Genomic DNA, 20,641 nt, shown 5'->3' with positions numbered 1-20,641 from the left:
ATTCACTTTCACCATGAGAGCATCGACTGTCAGGACTCAACTCTGTTCAGTGTCTCTAATGAAATGTATATTATGCTACAAAACTGGAGATGGAAACACAATGTTCCTTTTTGTCACAAAAAAAATGAAGGACATGACTGTTCAGGGTCCATAAATAGATGTATGTATTTTTTAACCCTCTTTTTAAAACTGAACCAACGAGCAATTACATGAGTAACAAATTCAAACGAGACCATAAGAAGATAAATACGAGGCAGCTGTGTTGTGCACCAATCCTGGCTGTTAACCTTTAGATTCAACTCCTCTCATTTTTAGTTTAAAATTAGTTGTCCAGCTTCCTGCAGAGTGGGAGCAAGGCTTTGTATTTGATCAAGAAATGGAATATAGTTAGGAAAGCATCACATACTACAAGTTCTTCTGCCAAATGTGTGTGATGTATAGCAGGAGGTTGGGATCAATGGTTTGTGCCTCTGAGCAGCACACAACTGGAACCATTGCCACACACTGTGCCTGAGTGGAAATGTGTTTGCGTGTTTTATTGAGTGGGAGAGAGGGGGCCAATAAATAGTTTTTTAAATGAGGTTTGAAAACAGAGAAGGGTTGAGGCAGAATGATTTTAGAAGAGGCTTCAGGAGATTGGGGGCAAAGTGACTGACTTTCCTGATAGAGGGGCAGAATGGGTAACAGTATATAGAGAACAGTTGGTGATCCAGAGAGGGTGAGCATGAGAGTAGCATCACACAAGTAGGGTAATGTAAGGCCCTGGAAGGATTCAAAAGTAAAGACAGGAGGATCTCAGTCGATCCGTTGTAGGACAGGGAACCAGTGGAACCGGTGAGGATGGGGTTTTGGGCTCGAGTAGTGTAGCGCAGGAGAGAATGTGGAGCTCCGGATGATCCGCATGAAACGCATGGGTGAGGGTTCCAACTGCGATGCTGTGAGGTAGTGGCGGAGATGGGTAGTGTTGGAGGGTAGAGGTAAGCCTCGGGTGAAAGGTTTGAAGAGTTGAGGGTCAAATTAAACACAGAAATTCTGTACTCGCTTGCTTGTGAGCTGAACAGAACTTACATAAAGGGGTTGTGATGAGCTCTGAACCTTAGGAACAGGAGGAGGCCATTCAGCGCATTAAACCGGTTACACCTGATTATTTGGTCACGGCAGATCCTATGCCCAGCCAGCAGTGTAAAGTACTTTGAGATGTCCTCCTGATGTGAAAGGCGCTATATAAATGGAAATTGTATTCTAATCCATTTCCCCACCTTTTCCCCTTAACAATTAAAGCCTTTAGTTTTCAAGTATCCTGACTTGAACCACTCATGCCATGTTATATATGTCTATGGAGAGCTTCAGGCTGTATTCCAACCCTCACAACTAAGTACCTCAATATAATTCTTCGTGTGAAACATTAGAAGATAAAGTTCAGCAAAAGCACACATCTGTTCCACAGCACAATACCTTCCTTGTTGAATTCACATACCTAGTTTGATCCTGTGCAGACACTCCATTGGAAACGAGGGCTAATGAGATATCAAGCCTTGTCCCCTGATGTATCTCTGAGGTGTGTGGTGCTAACAAGGCTCAGTGAAGTAAGAGAAGATGATTCTCATCACACAATAATAACGTGAACTTACCTGCAGTGTATAACCAGGTTCACAGCCAAAGGACACCACATCATTAACCAAGTACTTGTCTCCAATCTTTATACCATTGCTGGGAATCAACGGTTCAGGGCAGGTGGTAAGGCCGACAGCTGAAATGAGATCCACACATTCAATTATATTTGAGGGAAGATTGCAGTAAGTCTAGTGAGTTAGTCTGTTCATGCAGGTCTAGTATGAAAGAACACTAAAACATTTTGATCCATCTTCACTATCTTTTACAGTGAATTCGTAAAACTCTGGGATGTTGCAAGTTGCTGTTAAATCCTGTGCTTTGTGCTTTGAGATCATAATCTTTGCATTTGATATAGTGCCTTATTATGCCATTAATGTCATATATCGTAAAGTAATGTGACTGCATATTACTAGATCAACAGGGCAGACAGTTTGCGTACAGCAATGTCCCACAAACAGACACAAATTGAATGACCATTTTTATTTGGGGGATTATTAGCCAAGACACCGGGAGAAACTACCTTCTATTTTCAAGTTGTGCCATAGGATCTTAAATGTCCACCTGAACAGGCAGACAGGAACCTTAACGTTTCATTTGAAAGATGACACCTCTGCTAATGCAACACACTTCTTAGCACTGCATTGGAGTGTTATCTTAGACTATGGGTATTCAAATTCCAAGATGGAGCTTGAACCCAGAGCCTTCTGACTCAGAATTAGGAGCGTTACAAACTGACACACGGAGCTCAGGCTGAAGAATGTTGAAGAGTGTTGGTGGGGTGGATATTTTCCTGGACAAAAGCTTTCAGATGTTATTGTACATGAAAGATGCAAGTTGTTTAATTGCATGTTGTCATGGTTGTTGTTGGACCCAGTTGAAACCCAAAACCTTTGTTTACCAGCACTTATACTTCACTCAAAATGTCACCTTACTTCCTGAAAGAATAATAGACAGTGAATCCGTAACACAGGCAAATCTCACCCGGTCTGATTTCCAAATGCACACTTGCCTGAAAGCACTTTGGTTACATCACCAGTACAAACAGTGCGTACATTTGAAATACCCAGCATTGCATCTATGCAAATTCCAATTTTTAGGTGGCAGCTTGCTTACAGTGTGAATAGTCTGAAAAACGGCTCATCATGAATAATATCACGGGATGTGGTCCCCAATTGATTCTGTTTTTTCTTTAGGTGCCATACTCTATTTCCGCATTTCTAAATATTGAACAATAGACTTTATCTTCACGTAGAGAGGGAAGTGACTCGAGAGGTCTTCAATAGTGCTTAGATCTTTGAAGCATCTCAGTTTCATTCCAGTAACCAAAATCAGAATTTGACAGAAGGGCCAGTTTTCATTTCTGCCTGGTTACATAACACATTTTTGAGCTTTTTTTGTTGCTTATTGAATATTATGGCAGTTACAGGAATAAAAACAGAAGTCACTGGGAAAACTCAGCAGGTCAGGCAACATGTATGGAGAAAACAAAGTGAGTTAATGTTTCAGATCGATGACCTATTATTCTGACCTGAAAATGCATTCTTATTTCAGATTTTCAGTATCTGCATATTTTGCCTTATGCCACAGTTACAGGATAGTACATATTCATCAGGTGAACGGTCATCCCTCTCCTGAAGCAGAAGTTCAAAACATGGAGGTGAAAATGCACAACGTGATATGCTAATGTGCGAATTATGAAATCACTGCAAACTGAAGTCAATGTTAATTGTCGTACCCCTGAGTTAACAAGGAGAGAACATTCAAGCAGACATCTTGCTCACGATCACTCTAGTAACCCTGGCTGTGATCAATTTGCTGATCGAAACCAGGGCCAGAATTTTATATTGAGAATTATACTGGCTCTGACATGAGTGGTTCGTTCTCCACATACAAAGAAAAATTGCTCTGTACCTGAATTCACTGATCACTGCACTATGTCACAAATAGCAGATTCATTTCACATGTGAGTTACCGGAACCCATATGAAAGAATAGAAACTATGGATGACATTGGAACAGCAGGATTTACAAAGGGGCTTAGAGCTCCATGTTATGAAACACTCACAAAGCTAAACTTGTTCTCATCAGATGGAGCATTGAGGGAGTAGACATTATTTTTTTTTGGTCAACCGGGTGTCCGACACATGCAGAAACCCATCACTGTGCTTAAGAGATCTGAATTAGATTGTGAGTACCTATGTAACCACACATGTGTGCTACTTACATATGACAATTTGTAATGAAATGTATAATCTCTCCCTGAAGGGATGCACTCTGTTTATCTAATTCCATAGAGAATTAAATTCCAGGTTAGCAAAGCTTGAGCACTCCAGTATGTATTGGGGTCCTGCAGGAATTTAATCAGCTTGAACCTCACATTGCCAGGGAAAGCTAGCACAGCTCAAAGGAGACTCCACTTACCTTCCCGATAAAGAGGATAGGCACTTTTTGACATAAAATTTTAATGAATTGAGTGGGAATAGTGATCAGACTTTTTTTCTTAAACGACATTGCAGCTGACACCTGTTAAAAAGTTCCCCAATGCAATAATCACACAGTCAAGGCTCTATGAATGCTCAGGTCGGTGGAAATAAAAATAACAGGGTCAATTTAGCAGTGAAGATCTAGCACATCAAAAGGACACATAATATATATATACACCCCCTTTTGACATCCTTCTCTGTGGTAGTGCCCGCAAAGCCGGGTTGGTTGCATTTGTTTTCCAGCTCACGGATCTGAATCTTATGCTGCCATTCAGCAGAACATCAGCATTTCTGAGTCTTACTGAAAAACTGGCATGCTAAAAAGGGATTTTACAAAAAAAAGTCCCATTTCCCCCTCCTCTTTGCCCACGACATTTAACATTTTGTTATCTCCCAGGTATATTTCGGATTCACTTTGAAACACTGAATTATACAATCATGAAAGGCAATGATTAATTATTGCAATTCAAATTGTCAGATTAGAATCATCATCCACAAAAACACACTTTACTGTAAATCCTGTGAAGTGCTTTGGGACGTTCTCCTGACGTGAAAGGCGCTATACCAAATGTAAAGATTATTTTAACAGATCTATGAGGCGATTTTCCCAAGCCCACTTTATTTTATTCTGCGTTCAGTCCGTATTGTTTTTGGTGACATTGCACAATTCCATCTAAGATGCGGGGTTAGAACTAGGCTGTAATTACTGCAACTTTAAAAGGATTAATATACAATTGATCACTGACAAATAATATTTCAGCTTGTAATTAATTATGTTACTTTAAACTCGTCTGGATTGTACTTGGATGCTTTATTTTTTATCTGAGAGAGAAATAACACGCTTTTTTTGTGAATGTCAAGACACCAATTATGGGATCGGATGGAAGAAATTGTGAAGAAAGCCATCCCAAAGGGAACGGGTCAGTGAGATACCAGAGCATGGTTGCTGCCTTGAAAATAACAGTTCTATTCTGCACATTGAATGCAGGACCGAAGTGCAGTGGCTGTGACATTGTGAGACATGTTAAATGTCAAATCGCAACAATCAAACAGAACGGGAATTCATTTGGGGCATGATCTTCACAGGAGCACTTTGTGATGGCATTGAGGGAGATGTCAGATTCAAGCTTTATAAAATTCTTAAATGACCTTATTTTACTTCCCTTTTGCAAAGTACATTTCTCAACATAAAGTTTAGACAGGGGAGAAATTAATAACCTCTTGTGTTGAGTTGCAAGAGAGAAAATTCCACAAATTGGTGAAGTGCCAGCATTCAAAAGGGAATTCATCTCAACAGCCTTTTTATCTGAGTGGAGCCAAGAACTACAAAATGACTCCTAAGCTTTCCAGTTCATGATAGAACATTAATATTGGCTAGAAGATGTAATGGAAATTGCAGAGTATTACATGCATCAACTTCACATTTGTCAATCCTAAAGCTCTTACTATGTGTGCGTGTGTGTGGATGGGGGAGGGGGTGCGATGGGGTTGGTGGCGGGAGGAGAATAAAACTTATTACTACCAGCAAGAATTGGGGAATGGGGGTCACAATTCAGCATGTGAATCCTGCATGTTGACAGACAAATCAGGTTTAAGCAATGTGAGTCCTGTGGTCAAAGACTTGAAGCTATCTCAGGTAAAGCCTGAGTGTCATTCAACACATGTCTCTGGATAAGGGAATATATACACAGAGTCACTGTGACACATTTAGAAAAGAGTGGCAATCTCAGAGGAGAAACAGTCCCCTCTACTAGGTGTCAGCCTTTACGTTCAGCAGCACTCTCACCTCTGAGGTAGGAAGGTTGTGGGTTCAAGACCCACATCGGGACTGAACTCATACAGTCTAGATTGATGCCCCAATGCAATGCTGTAGGCTGCATTGTCAGAAGTGCTTACGGTCACCTCCTCTCTACCCCCGGCTCAGCATCACTGTTAAACCCTCCGAGACTCTGACCTGAATGAATGAATGAAGGTTGCTATATAAATGTAAATATATAAATATATAAATGTAAGTTGCTGATGCTGTTGTTGTCCTTCGTATGAGATGTTAAACTAATCTCCTGCCTACCTTTTCTGGTGGACGGTAAAGATGCCAAGGCACTGTTTGGAGAGATGGGAATTTTTCCCGGTATCCTGGCCAGCAATCCTGGTTTTGTGGGGAACTCTGCTGTGTGTAAGTTGGCTGTCACATTTGCTTATGCATTCACAGCATTTTACAATAAATGTGAAGCACTTTGAGACGTTCTCCTGACATGAAATGCAGTACATCAGGCATAAGGATTATTGTTTGTTTTAGTCTGTCTGCTGCCCTGTCTCGGTCCACTAGAAATACTTGCACAGCCTCAGCTTTATTGCTCCAAAGGACTTGCACCAGATTAAAATGCCTCAAAAGATACCAAGGACTTGACTTAACCAGGATGTGTCTGGTTAACTGAGTTCATGGTTAATAAGGCTTTGTTGGGACAGATCTTTAAAATAAACTATAAAAAAGGGAGGGAACAGACAATTGACGTCCATCTGTAGGAAGACAGTTTCCACTGAATTAAATCAGCAGGTTTGATGATAACCTCTTGAGGCCAAGCTGTTCCCAGAACAAAGATCAAGACTTGAAGATGAACATAACAATCAACACAGCTATAATGCTGAGTGCAGAATGCAAATGCAGACAGCTGGCATCTTAAAGCCCGGAACAAATTTAAGGGCAAAGTCTGCCGGTTATTATGTACTTCATGTTTATGTGCAACTGTGAACTAATAAAACTTGCACTTGAGTTATTTTATTTCCTCTTTATCACAGTAGATTTTTGTGTATCTACCAAATGAAAATTAATGGAGTATCAATGCTTTTATTGGGCTTTATTAGACAGGGTATGTCTTAAAAGATTACCTCTCTTAATGCCATTACCATGCTCCTAAATTAGCCACCAGATAAGGTTTGTACTGAGGACAATAGATCTTGTGTATAACCTTAGAAATTACAACACAGAGGGAATTCCCTTTACCAACTGGTGACCATGCTCCTGGGAGATGTGTCGGGTAAAAAGGGGGTATCCTTGGGGGTATTCTTGGGGCTAATGTGACTCTATTGTGATGTGAATGGCAATGTATAGTCGGGCTTGAGTCGATCCTCTGTGGTGGTCTCAGGAGTTCCTGAGGCAGGCAGGTCCACATTACCCCAGGGCACTATTGATGATGGACCAGCTAGCCTGACTCACCAGCAGGACCTGGAGGTATAAGTCTTTCATTGGGAGCAGGATATTTCCTACTCAACTCCTGTTAACTGAGAAACCCAAAGCCCCAACCAGTAAGGTTCCCCGAGATGGACAATGTGGAATAGAGTCTACTTTCCATTCCAGACACAGGAAAATTTCCACATGTAGGCAGCATGCCTTTAAGTGGAACAGTCTGCGTTGGTTGCCCTGATGAACTGCAATGGGTTTCTGTTACCAATAAGTAGAAATGAGCGTAAAAACTTTGCAAGTTTATAAACGCTGTAATGTAAGTTATTTTATGTTAGATTTGTTACAATTTTAAACAGCAACACATTAGGCTGTATCACCATTTAAATCCTCACACACACCACTGCAGCGTACTCATATCTGTGTTCTCCTGTTGGTTTTATGGCCTTGAAGCCTTTTCCACTCCAACAACAAATGCCTTTGCCAACTCCAACTGCATCACGTCTGTTTCCGACATGCTTCTGCCTGCGGTGCTTAATTTCTCCTATAAGCCCATCACATAAGCGACTTGAAGCATCTGAATTTGAGTGTTTCCTCTCTGTACAGAACACACATATATACACATTACCATGTCAGCTTGGCTCAGTGGTAGCACTCTTGCATTTGAGTCAGAAGATTGTGGGTTCAAGCCCCATAAACTTGAACTCGCATAGTTTAGGCTGACACTTCAATGCAGTGATGGGATGTGTGCATTGTCCTAGGATAATGGTTATCATTATTACTTTTACATGCATTCATGCAATAAGTCTACTGAAGAGAATAGAGCCCAGTCCGGTTTTGTGACTTTACTGCTAAAACAATGCATTCTCAGTATTGCTTGCAACAATATCCTTGAGCTTGATGAAATACCATTCTGTGACTCTAGTAGTTCCAATAGACAGAACATATTAATTATTCCACTCCTCTATGCAACCAGCCACAGTTTGCAGCACCCGTGTGAAGAACATTCAAAAATAGGCTATGCTTTGTTGCAACAAATTAAATTTGCTAAAGGAGTGCCACCAGAACAACCTGACAGAATTGAGGGGAGATGAGGGAGCAAGTGGGGAGGAAGGGAATGTCTCAGTGTTGTAGATGGAAGCTCCGCTTGTCAAGACAGCCCATTATTATAGCCCATGTAACAAATGTGCAAGAGTTGATTTGTTCTGCGTTAAATACATAGGGCTCTGAGGTATCATTTGACTTCACAGACAATCCAGATCTATATGTAGGGAACAGTACAAAGGAGATAACAATGGTCAACAGGGAGTGTGTTCAAAACTGAACAGATCTAATCCAACAAATGCAGATAAAATGGGAATATTCATTGGATTTATAATGTCCTGGGAGCCAGTCAAAACCCGGTGTTTTGAAATTACACAATATTTATAGCTCACCGTGTCTTTGCTGCTCCTCACTTCTCTACTGGAAAGATGTAGTCAATCCCATTCTACTAAAGCTCTTATCTCATTCTCTTTTAAATGTTATTACAGACTTGGTTTTAGCAGCAATTGTGGTAAAGTACTCCATATAATAATAATGATAATACTTGCATCTGATATAGTAACACATTGATAAAGTGCTTGACAGAATATACTGTGAAGTGTTTGTGTTTGTGAATTTTGAGACTGAAATTCTATCAATAACTCTAACATATTCCAACACAACACATAAACAATGATTCTTTTGTTTCACCCACAAAATACACTGTCAATCCACTTCACAATATATTCTGTGAAGCACTTTGAGACATCTCAATGATGTGATAAGGCACTATATCAAATGCAAGGATTATCTTTCTTATAAGTCTTTTAACCGCCCCTTTTTTCCTCTGGTGATAAATCTTCACACCCTCTTGTTGTCTATTCGCCCCTATGTAAAGAAATAGTTTTTCTCTATTTATGATTACAAGCTACTCATAATTCCGATAATCTCCAACAAAATTCCCTTTAACTTCTCTGGTAGCATGCCCAACTTTTCAAGTCTCTCCACATTACGTATCGCCACTCAGTCAGTCCTAAATATAAAAATCCTCATGCTGCTAGTAACGGCTGTGACAAAAAAAAACACATTACTATATCACATCTCATGTTTTGGAGTGACTGTATAATTCTATGCAGGCAATCGCGACAGCCCAATTAGCACACAGCAACATCCCACAAACAACCATGAAACAAATCAATAATTTTATTTGAGAATTGTTGATTAGGATACTGGGAGAAACTCCCTTCTCTTTTCGAGCTGTGCCATAAGATCCCTTCTCTCAAATTGTATAGAACATACAATACAAATTTACATTTTGACTCCAGAGTGTGCAATTGCTGGAGTCTAACGTGCAGCATAGTCGTTAGCACACTCGCCTCGCAAGCGAGTGGACCCGGGTTTGATTCCCGGACAGGACAAAACCTTGGGAAAGTTTTCTTACTCTACACGCTGTTGTTTACCAAGCAGTAAGTAGGAACCTGGTTGTTGGGTTGGCGGATTGCTTTCAGGGGGTAATAATCCCTTCAGTAAAAAAAATAATAATTTGCTCACTCAACCCACGACTGTTTGTGGGACACTGCTGTGCGCAATTTCACCCACAAAATACAAAGTCACTACACTTTACAATATAATTTGTGAAGCCCTTTGAGACATCTCAGCAATGTGATAAGGCGCTATATCAAGTGCAAGGATTATTATTATTTACATTATGCCTTTCACATGGGGAGCGTGGAATGTCATTCCGACATATATAAATTGCATATATTATATAAATATTAGTATATAATTGTCAGTGAAGAAATCGATAAGAGTTATAAATGCAAGTTAATTTTCTACTAAAGAATTAATGCAGAAAGATGTTGACAGAGCAACTGTTGTGTTCTAGTGTTCTCACTTGGCACATTCCACAATAATCAGCAAACAGCTCAGAATGCTAATGTAAGAAGTGCATTTGTAGCAAAACGCTGCCCCATTAACATGCAAACAAAGGGGAATAGATTTCAAAATACCACAGGTACATCTCATGCTTTGAGTTTCTTTCACAGAAAGGAAAAGTCAATATAATTAACAACTAAAGTCAGCACCGGCTGTTAGTTGAGAGCGGGAACAGAGCTCAGAACGACTGCTCAGAGCTTCATGTCTCATGGCTTTCGATGAAGTTAAAACCTCAAAAAAAAGGTTTGATATACAATGTCAGAGTGGTTGCATTTGATTTAAGTGTCATGTCTGTCGCAATAAATTCCATGCGGGCTTTCTGTTACGTTTATCAGCTATTTGCAATTTTTTTATTGATGTTTAAAGCATTACTTCATTGCATTGAGGTAATGATCCCCCATTTATGGATGGATTTGAAAGGGTAAAAAGAGAGAGAGGAGAGAGAAATAGAGAATGTTTCCAATGATCAAGACAACAGCAGTAATAACAACAATAAAAAAAGTAATAATAATAATCCTTACATTGGCATAACGACTTTTACGTCAGGAGAATGTCTCATAAAGCATTTCACAGGATATACAGTAAAGCGGATTGACTGTGTTTTATGGGTGAATGTGGCAATTTGCAGACCAATGTCCCTCAAACAGCCATGAACTTTCTTCAGAAACAAAATAAGAGAAGTGCTTTCTTTAGCACACCAGATTTTTAAAATAAGGAATATCGTCCCACAATTTATTGTTGAAGGTGATTCCATGAATTAGATACAACAACAACTTGCATTTATATTATGCCTTTCACACGGTGTAGAGTCCCGGAGTGCTTAATGGAGGATTTGTGTCCTCACCCAATGCTCACATTAGTGCTTTTCAACTGCTGCTTATGTTCCAGCAAAGAACACCCTTCCATGTCAAGTGTCAATAAATAAAATAAATAAAAATAAAAAATAAGCATTACATATGAAATAGCGTCTTTCATGTCAGGAGGATACCTCAAAGCACTTCACAGGACTTATTGTAGAGTAGCAACTGTGCATTTTGTAGCCAAATATGGCAGAGAATTTGTGCACACCAATGTCCCACAAACAGCCGTGGAGTGAATGATCAATTTTATCTGGGAGATTGTTAGCCAGGAGACTGGGAGGAACACACTTCCCTTTTTCATTGGTACCAGTTTAGCTCCCACGCACGTTCTGGGGTTCCCAAGCCTTTGCTCTTTCCAGCCTGTGCCTAATGGTTTCTGGATTTAGGTAAGCAAGATGCAGCCCTCTTGGAAGAGAGTGTGCATTCCATTGTAAATATCTATCGCTGGGATTTCCATGCATGGAAATCTCAGTTTGGTTTGGATAATCTTAAGCATGGTGATGGGTTTCCACATGTGTCAGACACCTGGTTGAACAAAAAAAAACTGCTGCTCTTCTGAATGATGGAACTAGCTCACCACTAACCTACTTTATTATTATTATTAATATTATTAACCACAATTAGAGTAAGGACACATAGCCTTCAAATTCACAGTCACCACACTTCACAGTAAAACCTGTGAACCTCTTTGAGAAACTTTGATGAAGTGATAAGGTGCTGTATTAAGTACAACGATTATTATTATTCAATATACAGCGCACAACATGGGAAAGGTCCTAGTGTGGGAAACAAAGCCTGAGGGAAAAGTACAATGTGGTGTGAAATAAAAGGATTTGTACTTGGTGCCTATTCAAGGGATGCAGGTACCGCTCTCTGTGAATCCCTTTAGCATCTCATAATAAATTACCCCAATGATTCAGTGCAGCTCACTGGAATTCCACAAAGTTTTTAAATATTGAATTTGTATAAAGCGTTCATCTTTGACAGACTGACACATGTTCAAAGATCGTTTTCTCTCCTACAGAAATGTTTGCTTTTGAAAAGCAACATAAATTAATGTTTTAGGAACATTTGGAGGCTGTTGAACCCATTCTGTCAGATCTTTTAATCCCAATTGCCTGTTTTTTCCCATACCTTCTAATACCTTTAATTGTCAAGCAACTATCTAACTCCTCCTTTAAACATTCCACTTGATTCTTCTGTACCTCCTTCCAGGCAGTGTTGTAGGCAACCAAAGCACCATCTGAAGTGATAATTATCAACAGGCATAACATCACATTGATGGAAATTCCGCTCTTGTCAATGTCTCATGTGATACCAAAGTTGCTACAAAGACTTCTTCAGTAAATTCCGAAAATCGCTCAATAATGCATTAATGGAATAGCAGCTTAATTGAATTTATAATCTGATTCAGTAAGTAGCTCTCTTGAGTCTGACTCAAGTCTAACAATTCAATGCTAGTGCTGTGGGTAATGCCACATTGTAAGAAATGCTGGCCTTTGGATGAGATGTTAAACTGAGGTCTGTTGTGGTAGATGTTAAAAATCCCATGCACTATTCAAGAACAGAAGGGAGATCCTCTCAGTATCCTGGCCGTTTGCCGTGTGAAAATGACCACGTATTTACCTACAAAATACACAGCCATTGCATATTCAGTAAATCTGTCAAACTCTTTGAGTCATTCTCCTGCTATGAAACACACTATATCAAATGCAAATATTATCATTATTAGTAGTAGTAATAATAAAACAATCAACGGGTATCTAAAAGGCTTGTGAATGATCAGCAAGTGATTTAATTATTGTTGAGAGCTAACTTTCTTCAGTTGAACGTCAACAAGACTGGGCTCTCCTGATTGGCTTCCGTCAGTGCCTACTCACCTCAGGCACTGGCAGTATCACCATCCAACACATTCCATCCAACACATCCAGCACATTCCACCTCACCGAGCCAGTCCGGAACCATGCCAACTTGTTTGACCCTCAACTGTCTTTCTCCCCTCATCCATTACCCACTCTGCCTTTCCGCACCTCCGCAACATCGCCCTGCTCCGCCACGGCCTCACCACTCATGTCGCTGACACCCTTAATCACGCGTTCATCACATCTAGGCTCGAGTACGCCAACTCCCTGCTTGTCAGCCTTCCTAATTCTTCCCTTCACAAGCTGCAAATCATCCAGAATTCTGCAGCTTGTATCCTCTCCTGCACTAGGCTCCATGACCCTATCACTCCCACTCTTGCCCAGCTCCACTGGCTCCCCATCCCTCAGAGATTAGAGTTCAAATTCCTCATTCTCGCCTTGAACGCCCTCCATTGCCTTGCTCTTTGATACCTCTGTGACCTACTAACTCCACATGAACCTGTCCACTCCATCCGCTCAGCAGGCTGTGGCCTGCTCCATGTCCCCTACCTGGCCTGACCCTCCTCTTCGACTGTGACTTTGGTCACCCTCCTACACTCCCTGCCCCCCACTTCCCTTATCCCAATCCCCTCCCCCTCTGCTCGGGTCAAATCCATTACCCTCCAGTGCCTTGGGACGTCCTCCCGACATGAAAGCGCTTTACAAATGTAATGTTGTATTGTAAAATATGTGTAAGTGTACAGGATTTTCAAACAACATCTGAACAGTCACTCAGCTGAATAAACTAGGGAAGAATGTGTCTACTTTAGCCGGGAAAGGCTTAGATGTGAATTAGGGAGGGAGAGGACCACCATTAAATGAAGAGCAATGAAATATAAGTACTGTATAACCACATTGTTACATTGAGGAAAGTGAGCATTAAGAAACTTTTAAGAACAGTCAATAAACAAGTGCCAGATGGTAAGCATCGTTAAAATCTTGATGAACTAACAGTAGAACAATAAACTGCACCTCTCATGTCTCAAGACATTTCACACAGCTAAGCATTCCTACACAAACGAGGTACAAGATAATTGAGTTTGGCCAGTATACACCAAATGAAGTGGATGTAATGTGTTAAAGAGATAAGGTTAAAGCCAGAGAATGACATGCACATTAGAACAGGAAACAAGAAGTGAATATATAATATAATAAACCTTGAATTTGATATGGCTGCTCGTTCTCATGTTGCGATTAGAAACCCCCTTCAAGGTGCTTCACGAGATTTACTCTAATGTCTAGTGACTCTGCATTTTGCAGGCATATATGGTTGGTTCAAAGAAGCTCCAGTTTCTGAATGCTGGTGCTTAAGCACATCTTTAGCTCATGCACTGTGTAATTATCTTCCACACTGGTCCAACAATGTAAACACACTATTGGATCACAACATTGATTTGGATGAAGAAGGCCCAATTGATCTCATGCCTCCAGAATACCAACCCTATCATCCACCCATCACAGCATCAAGCTGCTTTTTAAATGAACAACACAAGATAGATTCTGATGAAGAGTACCCTTTCTCCCAATTGCTCGCACTTTTCCAGATTACCAACTCTGCTGTCTTTCCCTTAGATCATAAATTGTTTCTACCACACAATCATAGTTGTCATTTTGCTCTTGGGATATTTCTCAGTTGAAAAAAGATGTGGAATATAGATCAGAAACCAAGATTCTGGCCATAAAAAAGACCATCACAAGTCTTTGAAATAGTTCATCAAATTGGCGACAGACACTACAATTTCAATCTGGCTCAGTTGGTTGACTGTGAGTCAGCAGGTTGTGGGTTCAAGCCCCAAATTGGGTCTTGGCACTCATGTAGGCTAGGCTGACACAAATCCCCAAATACCTCCAAAGCAACAGTTGACTCTAAATTGTGAGATCTGCTTACAGATTTGTGAAGAACAAACACAAGGCACTTTGATGATGGTTAATGAGTCAGTAACTTGAGGGCATCAATTTAAAATAGGGAGCAAATGGGAGGTTAGGAGATTTTTTTTCATGCACTTAGGATATGGAATGCCCTATCAGAAGGGATGGTTGAGGCAGAGTCAAAAGGGAACGAGATAAATAAGTAAAAAAGAAGTAAACTACAGAGCTGTGGGGAAAGGGCGGAAAGATGGGACTGAAATAATTACACGATGGGCTGAATGGCTTTGTTCTGTGGGAGGGTAAACGGTAATAAACAGGGTCTCTTTTGGGCTGAATTGTCTTCAAGGTGATACATCTGACAATGGAAATTGGATTGGAGTTGATTCCTGTCACGGTGCAGGTCGCTGTCGTCCTGAGCCAGTCGGATCCATAGTTATTCAGGGCATTGTTGGTGAGGGACCCAAGAGCCCAACTCATTAGTAAGATTGAAGATACTTTGTGACTATTAATAATAATGCTTGCCTACGCTACAGGATATGGAGTCATGCAGCATAGCGTATTGGTTAGAGCACTTGCCTTGCAGGCAAGAGGACCTGGGTTCGATTCCCGGGCAGGGCAAAACACTGGGAAAGTTTCCGTACTCCACACACCTTTATTTACCTAGCAGTAAATAGAAACCTGGTTGTTAGTTGATTGGTGTATTGCTTTTGTGTGGGCAATAATCTCTTCAAAAATAATTTTTTAAAAATAATAATAATTTGGTCACTCAATCCATGACTGTTTGTGGGACACTGCTGTGTGCAATTGGCTGCTGCATTTTGCACACATCATATACAATAAATACACTTTACATTATATTGTGTGAAGTGCTTTGAAACATCTCAAAGATGTGATCAGGCACTATATCAAATGAATGCAAGGATTATTATTATTATTGCATTTGATATAGCACCTATTGTGTTTTGACCTTCATTGTGCATAACATAACAAGGACAAACACAACAAGTTCATTACCTCTCAATGTTACAGAGCTGGGTGTTGAGCAAGCAGGACCATCACCCACATAAATAATAAATTTTGCATCCATTATTTCCAAGCTGACAGAACAGACACTCTGTGCGACAGATGCCTTTTTTAGAAAAAAAAGTAAGGTTGCTTGTGCATGTCCCAGACATAAACTCCAGCTAGTGCTTTCTATGTCATTGGCGAAGTAGAATTCAAATGAGTCTCCTTGGTCACTTAATCAATCAGTGAAAGTGATTTTCCTTTTGTTGACCATGAAAAAAAGTGATGCAAACAGCAGCCCTGGCAGGCACTATTGGAATGCGGGGTAATTGCATGGAATGACAGGCAAATTAATTTTAGTCTCCGCACTTTGGGGAAATTGCAATTCATTATCACAGGGGAAGATGAAAAAAAGGTTTGCTGTTGAACCCATTTATCCACCAAAATCACGTCTGACACTTTGCTATCCCTGCCAGTGATCCATGCACGACAGTAATGCGTCATTAGTCAAACCTTACTCATTGTGGATGCTTTTATAAACCCACAGTTTAAGAAAATAGATGTACAACACTGTTCATCAGTAAAAAAAAAGGCCTCATGTTCTCCAAATGGCAGACAACATTTAATCTACATATTTTATCTGTCTCTGTCAATATATTATCTGGCACTTCAGTTCCTTTTCCTCATGGCTTCAGTGTGCTGGCAAAGTACAATTACCTCAGGATTTGTCTGTGTGATAACCTGCACTTTTAATCAACTGCCAAGCCGATAATGATCTTAGATACGGGCATATTACACACCTCACCATCACTCTCCATTACTCTCCAGTCACTTTTACAAGGGTGTAACAACCTTTTATGTTGCTCCAGAGATTTTGTGATGCTGTGTGCCCTATGTGACAATGATATTTGGGGTTTTAGTCTAGAGGGGGTGTGGGGAGAAGTAGTGTCCATGTCAGAGGACTTTAGAAACAATGGGATAAAATGTGCAACTTTTCATTTTCAACCAGTTTGATGCAATAATTCTAAAATAAATAATAAATAAATAATCCTTTCATGTTTATACAGTGCCTTGAATATCAGAAGGACATCTCAAAGTGCTTCGAAGAATATACTGTAAACAGTAGTGACTGTGTGTTTCGTAGGAGAACAGTTATTGGCAAGCGATAACTACTGAACAGCTTCCTTTCAGAAAAAGGTGACATGTTCTAGAAAAAAAAGGAACTATTTATTTATAGTATTTGAATGAATGCTACATTTTATCGCTTAACATTTGCATAGTTACACAGAGTGCTATGACATGGAAACTGGCCATTCAGCCCAACTAATCTGTGTGGTGCTTATACTCTACATGACCCTTCCTATGGCCCTCTCCTATACCTCTCTATTCCTTTCACAAGATCACAAGATTGGTTTGGATGAAGAAGGCCCTTCGGCCCATCTGATCTCATCCCTCCAGAACACTCACCCTACTGCCCCCCCCCATCACAGCATCAAGCTGCTTTTTAAGTGAGTCGATTGTCTTGGCCTTTACAACCTTTCCTGGCAATCTGTTCCAATCATTCATCACCCTCTGAGTAAAGAAAACCTTTCTGAATACGTCTCAAAATTGCCCTTTCAACTGTCTTGCTGCATCTTAAAGCATTGATCTGGGTTTACATCCTGTTAGGAATACTATGCACCTCTATGAGATTTTCTCTGAAGACTGACTCTCCCTCATGTGTGCAACAGTTAACAGCCGTCCATTGTCAGTGGTTAGGATAATGTTGTTAATGCCTCACACTTTCACCCTGCAGTTCAGATGTGCTTAGTTTGGCTGGTCAAGTAGTAAAAGGGCTGTTATACAATAATCAGCCACATCAATGGCACACAAAATAGAGCCATATAGAATGTGACCACTCTGAGTCACTTAATTCAGTTTTCACAACATTCGAGGTTGTTTTGCATACTGAAGGGCAGCATGTCTTAACAAACAAATAGAGAATGTTCCTTCAAAGACTTACAAAAATGTTAAAAGATTATCAAATTTGGCTTGTTTTGAAAAAAAACAAGTCAATGGCCAAACACAAAAACAAAACTGAAAAGTACAAGCCGTAATTTGGCTGAACGTTTACAGACTATGTCTAAGCAGGAAAATAATGAGAAAATGATCATCCTTGTCTTTGATATAGTGCCTTATCACGTTGTTGAGATAATTCAAAGCGCTTCACAGGAACACACCGTAAAGTGAATTGACAGCATATTTTGTGGGTGAAATCCTACACGAAATAAAAGGATTATCCTTACGTGATTATTATAAATGCAGTTTTTCCTGAGGAAATGCATGGCCGCTGCTGAACACCTGGCTATCCACATGAACACATGGGAGAATATGGACACACACCCACTTCCTCTGTGGGCCAGTGTTAGTATCATAGGTATTCACATCACAGAAAAAAAATCGAGTCTGCACCAGCTCTTTGAGTAAGCTGTCTGTTAAATCTCACTGCCCACCCCATCTTCATATCACTTCAAGCCTTTATCTTTCATGTACCTGTTGACTTCCCTCTTCAACCCAACTCTGCCTCTACTTCCTAACTTAGCAGGACACAGAACATCTCAGCATCTCTCCAGTGGCACAGTGCATTGAATAATGTTTTCTTGGGTTTATAACCCTTGACCAAATGTGAATGAGAAACAATGAGAATAAGGAGGACAGCAGACAGCTCCAGTGGAGGAGCTAACACCAGCCTAGGCACAATGCTTCCAGTGGACCTTCTTCTGTGCTGTAAACTTTCTGTGATTTTAACAGAACACTGTTGTGAACGAGTATTTTATTCTGGAATTCTGACAGCCACAGAAAAGGAAAACAAGTGTACAGCTCTATCTTCATTGTACAGTTGGAAATGTTGCATTGCATTGAATGCAAACACGAGCTAAATATACTTTCTATCATGCAGGCTTTTGGACAGTGATTTCTCCTTGACTTCCTATTCATTTCAATAACTTATTTGCAACTTTACAATAAATGAATGTGACACTGTCAAACCATGAGAGCCATTGAAATGTAAATTATGCTCAAATTCTCATTTCCAATATGATGGACCAAGCATTTTAAAGATTCAACAGGCATACAAAAAAACACCACACAGAAAATCAACAAGCATTTACAGAATAAATATAAGACAATGTCACTTTTTATTTTAATCTGTAATTGCTATTGAAAAGTACCACTTTCATACAGTATTTAATAGAGAATAATGATGAGAATAATGACCCAGAGTTTCTCAGACACCATTATGTACTTACTTCCTATCATTACGACAAATGTATTCCAATAAAACCAAACTAAATTGTGTGCTAATAGGTTCCACTGGGATTTTAAGTTGCTATGAATAACCATTCAGTGTCAGCTGTGTTAATAGCTGCAAAATTAATAGCAAATCTAGACCCACAAGAGGCAAACAGACAAAAGTTGTGCTCATTTTTATACAGCACTCTGCAGTTCCACTTCACAACAGCCAAATGAAGAGGCTATGAGGCTCTGTCTCATCTTTGTTTGGTGCATATATTTGTGTTCAAAGGGGAAGATGTCAATGCTGCAGAATGTAATATTTTTATATTCTCAGCCACAGCATCATGCATCGTGTATTCCCCTGATCAGGTATAACACAAAAAAGCTGCAGAATATATCTCCCGCTACTGAGTCTCAACAAAGCACTGTATCCCGACATTTACCAAAGCTCTTCCACTGCACCCATTTACATTTGCCCATGTCTTACTCTAGCACCATTAGTGATCTCTCTGAATGCATGTACCTGTAATACAAAACAATGTGGTCCACATTCCTAATCTGCACTAAACTCCGCACGCACATCAACACAATCCTCGCCAGGCTCCACTGGCTCTCTGTCTCTAAAACAAAGACACAGATCAACCAGCCTGATTCTCTGTAGGACTTAAGGGTGAGGGGGGTTGGTGGGCAGAGCAGTCACTGGGGGTAGAGATTCTTCCTGCTCAGCTTCTGTGAACCCTGCAAGCCAAAGCTGGACAAGCAGTGGGAAGCTTGCCACAAAGTGCATTCAATGGCAAGCAGCGCAGGTTAGCTTGTTAAACTCCACCAGGACCTAACATACAAAATGCTGTGGTACCTAAGCCTAGGGCAGGCCAACCTGTGCCTAATACTCTAGGAATAAGTAAACGGAGACAATGCACATTCCTTTGCAAACATGGAATTTCCATTCATAGGTAGGATAATAATAATAATACTCCTTGCATTTGATATAGCTCCTTATCGCATCTTCGAGACGTCTCAAAGCGCTTCACAGAATGTACCATAAAGTAAATTGACTGTATATTTTGTGGATGAAGTGCGGCAGTCAATTGCACACAGCAGTGTCCCACAAACAGTTGTGATTTGAGTGACCCATTTATTATTATTTTATTGAAGGAATTATTACCCCCGGAAAAGGGATCCACCAATTGACTAACAACCGGTACATGAAACTCTATCTGGTTTGGATACTTTTAAGCAAGGTAATAGATGTATCAGACACCCGGATTACTAATTTACCAAATACAAGCCTACTATCTTCCCATTTCAGGATCAAGCTGTTTAATAAATTAGATTGACCATCCTGACTTCTACCATGCTTTCTGGTAACCTTTTCCAGCTAAAAAAAAATACCCTCTGTGTAATACTTGATCCTTTTCCTTCTTATCTGTCGCTGTTAGTATTTTTCTAGATTTACTTTCCCTATCCCATTCAGCAAAGAGAAGAAACTTCAAAAGTTTGG

General features: G+C 40.2%; 1 protein-coding gene across 1 annotated transcript in view; it reads right to left on the bottom strand.

The window, feature by feature from the left end:
- The window catches only part of LOC103179026 (CUB and sushi domain-containing protein 1), a 1,038,598-nt gene that overhangs the window by 147,590 nt on the left and 870,367 nt on the right, over positions 1–20,641 (bottom strand). Inside the window, exon 38 of the mRNA XM_042332909.1 lies at positions 1,632–1,750. Coding sequence (XP_042188843.1) covers positions 1,632–1,750 — 119 coding nt within the window. The remainder of the gene's footprint in view (positions 1–1,631; positions 1,751–20,641) is intronic.

This window comes from Callorhinchus milii, unplaced genomic scaffold, assembly GCF_018977255.1.
Source record: "Callorhinchus milii isolate IMCB2004 unplaced genomic scaffold, IMCB_Cmil_1.0 Scaffold3, whole genome shotgun sequence".
Classification (NCBI taxonomy): Eukaryota; Metazoa; Chordata; class Chondrichthyes; order Chimaeriformes; family Callorhinchidae; genus Callorhinchus; species Callorhinchus milii.
This window is presented reverse-complemented; position numbering and strand designations above follow the sequence as displayed.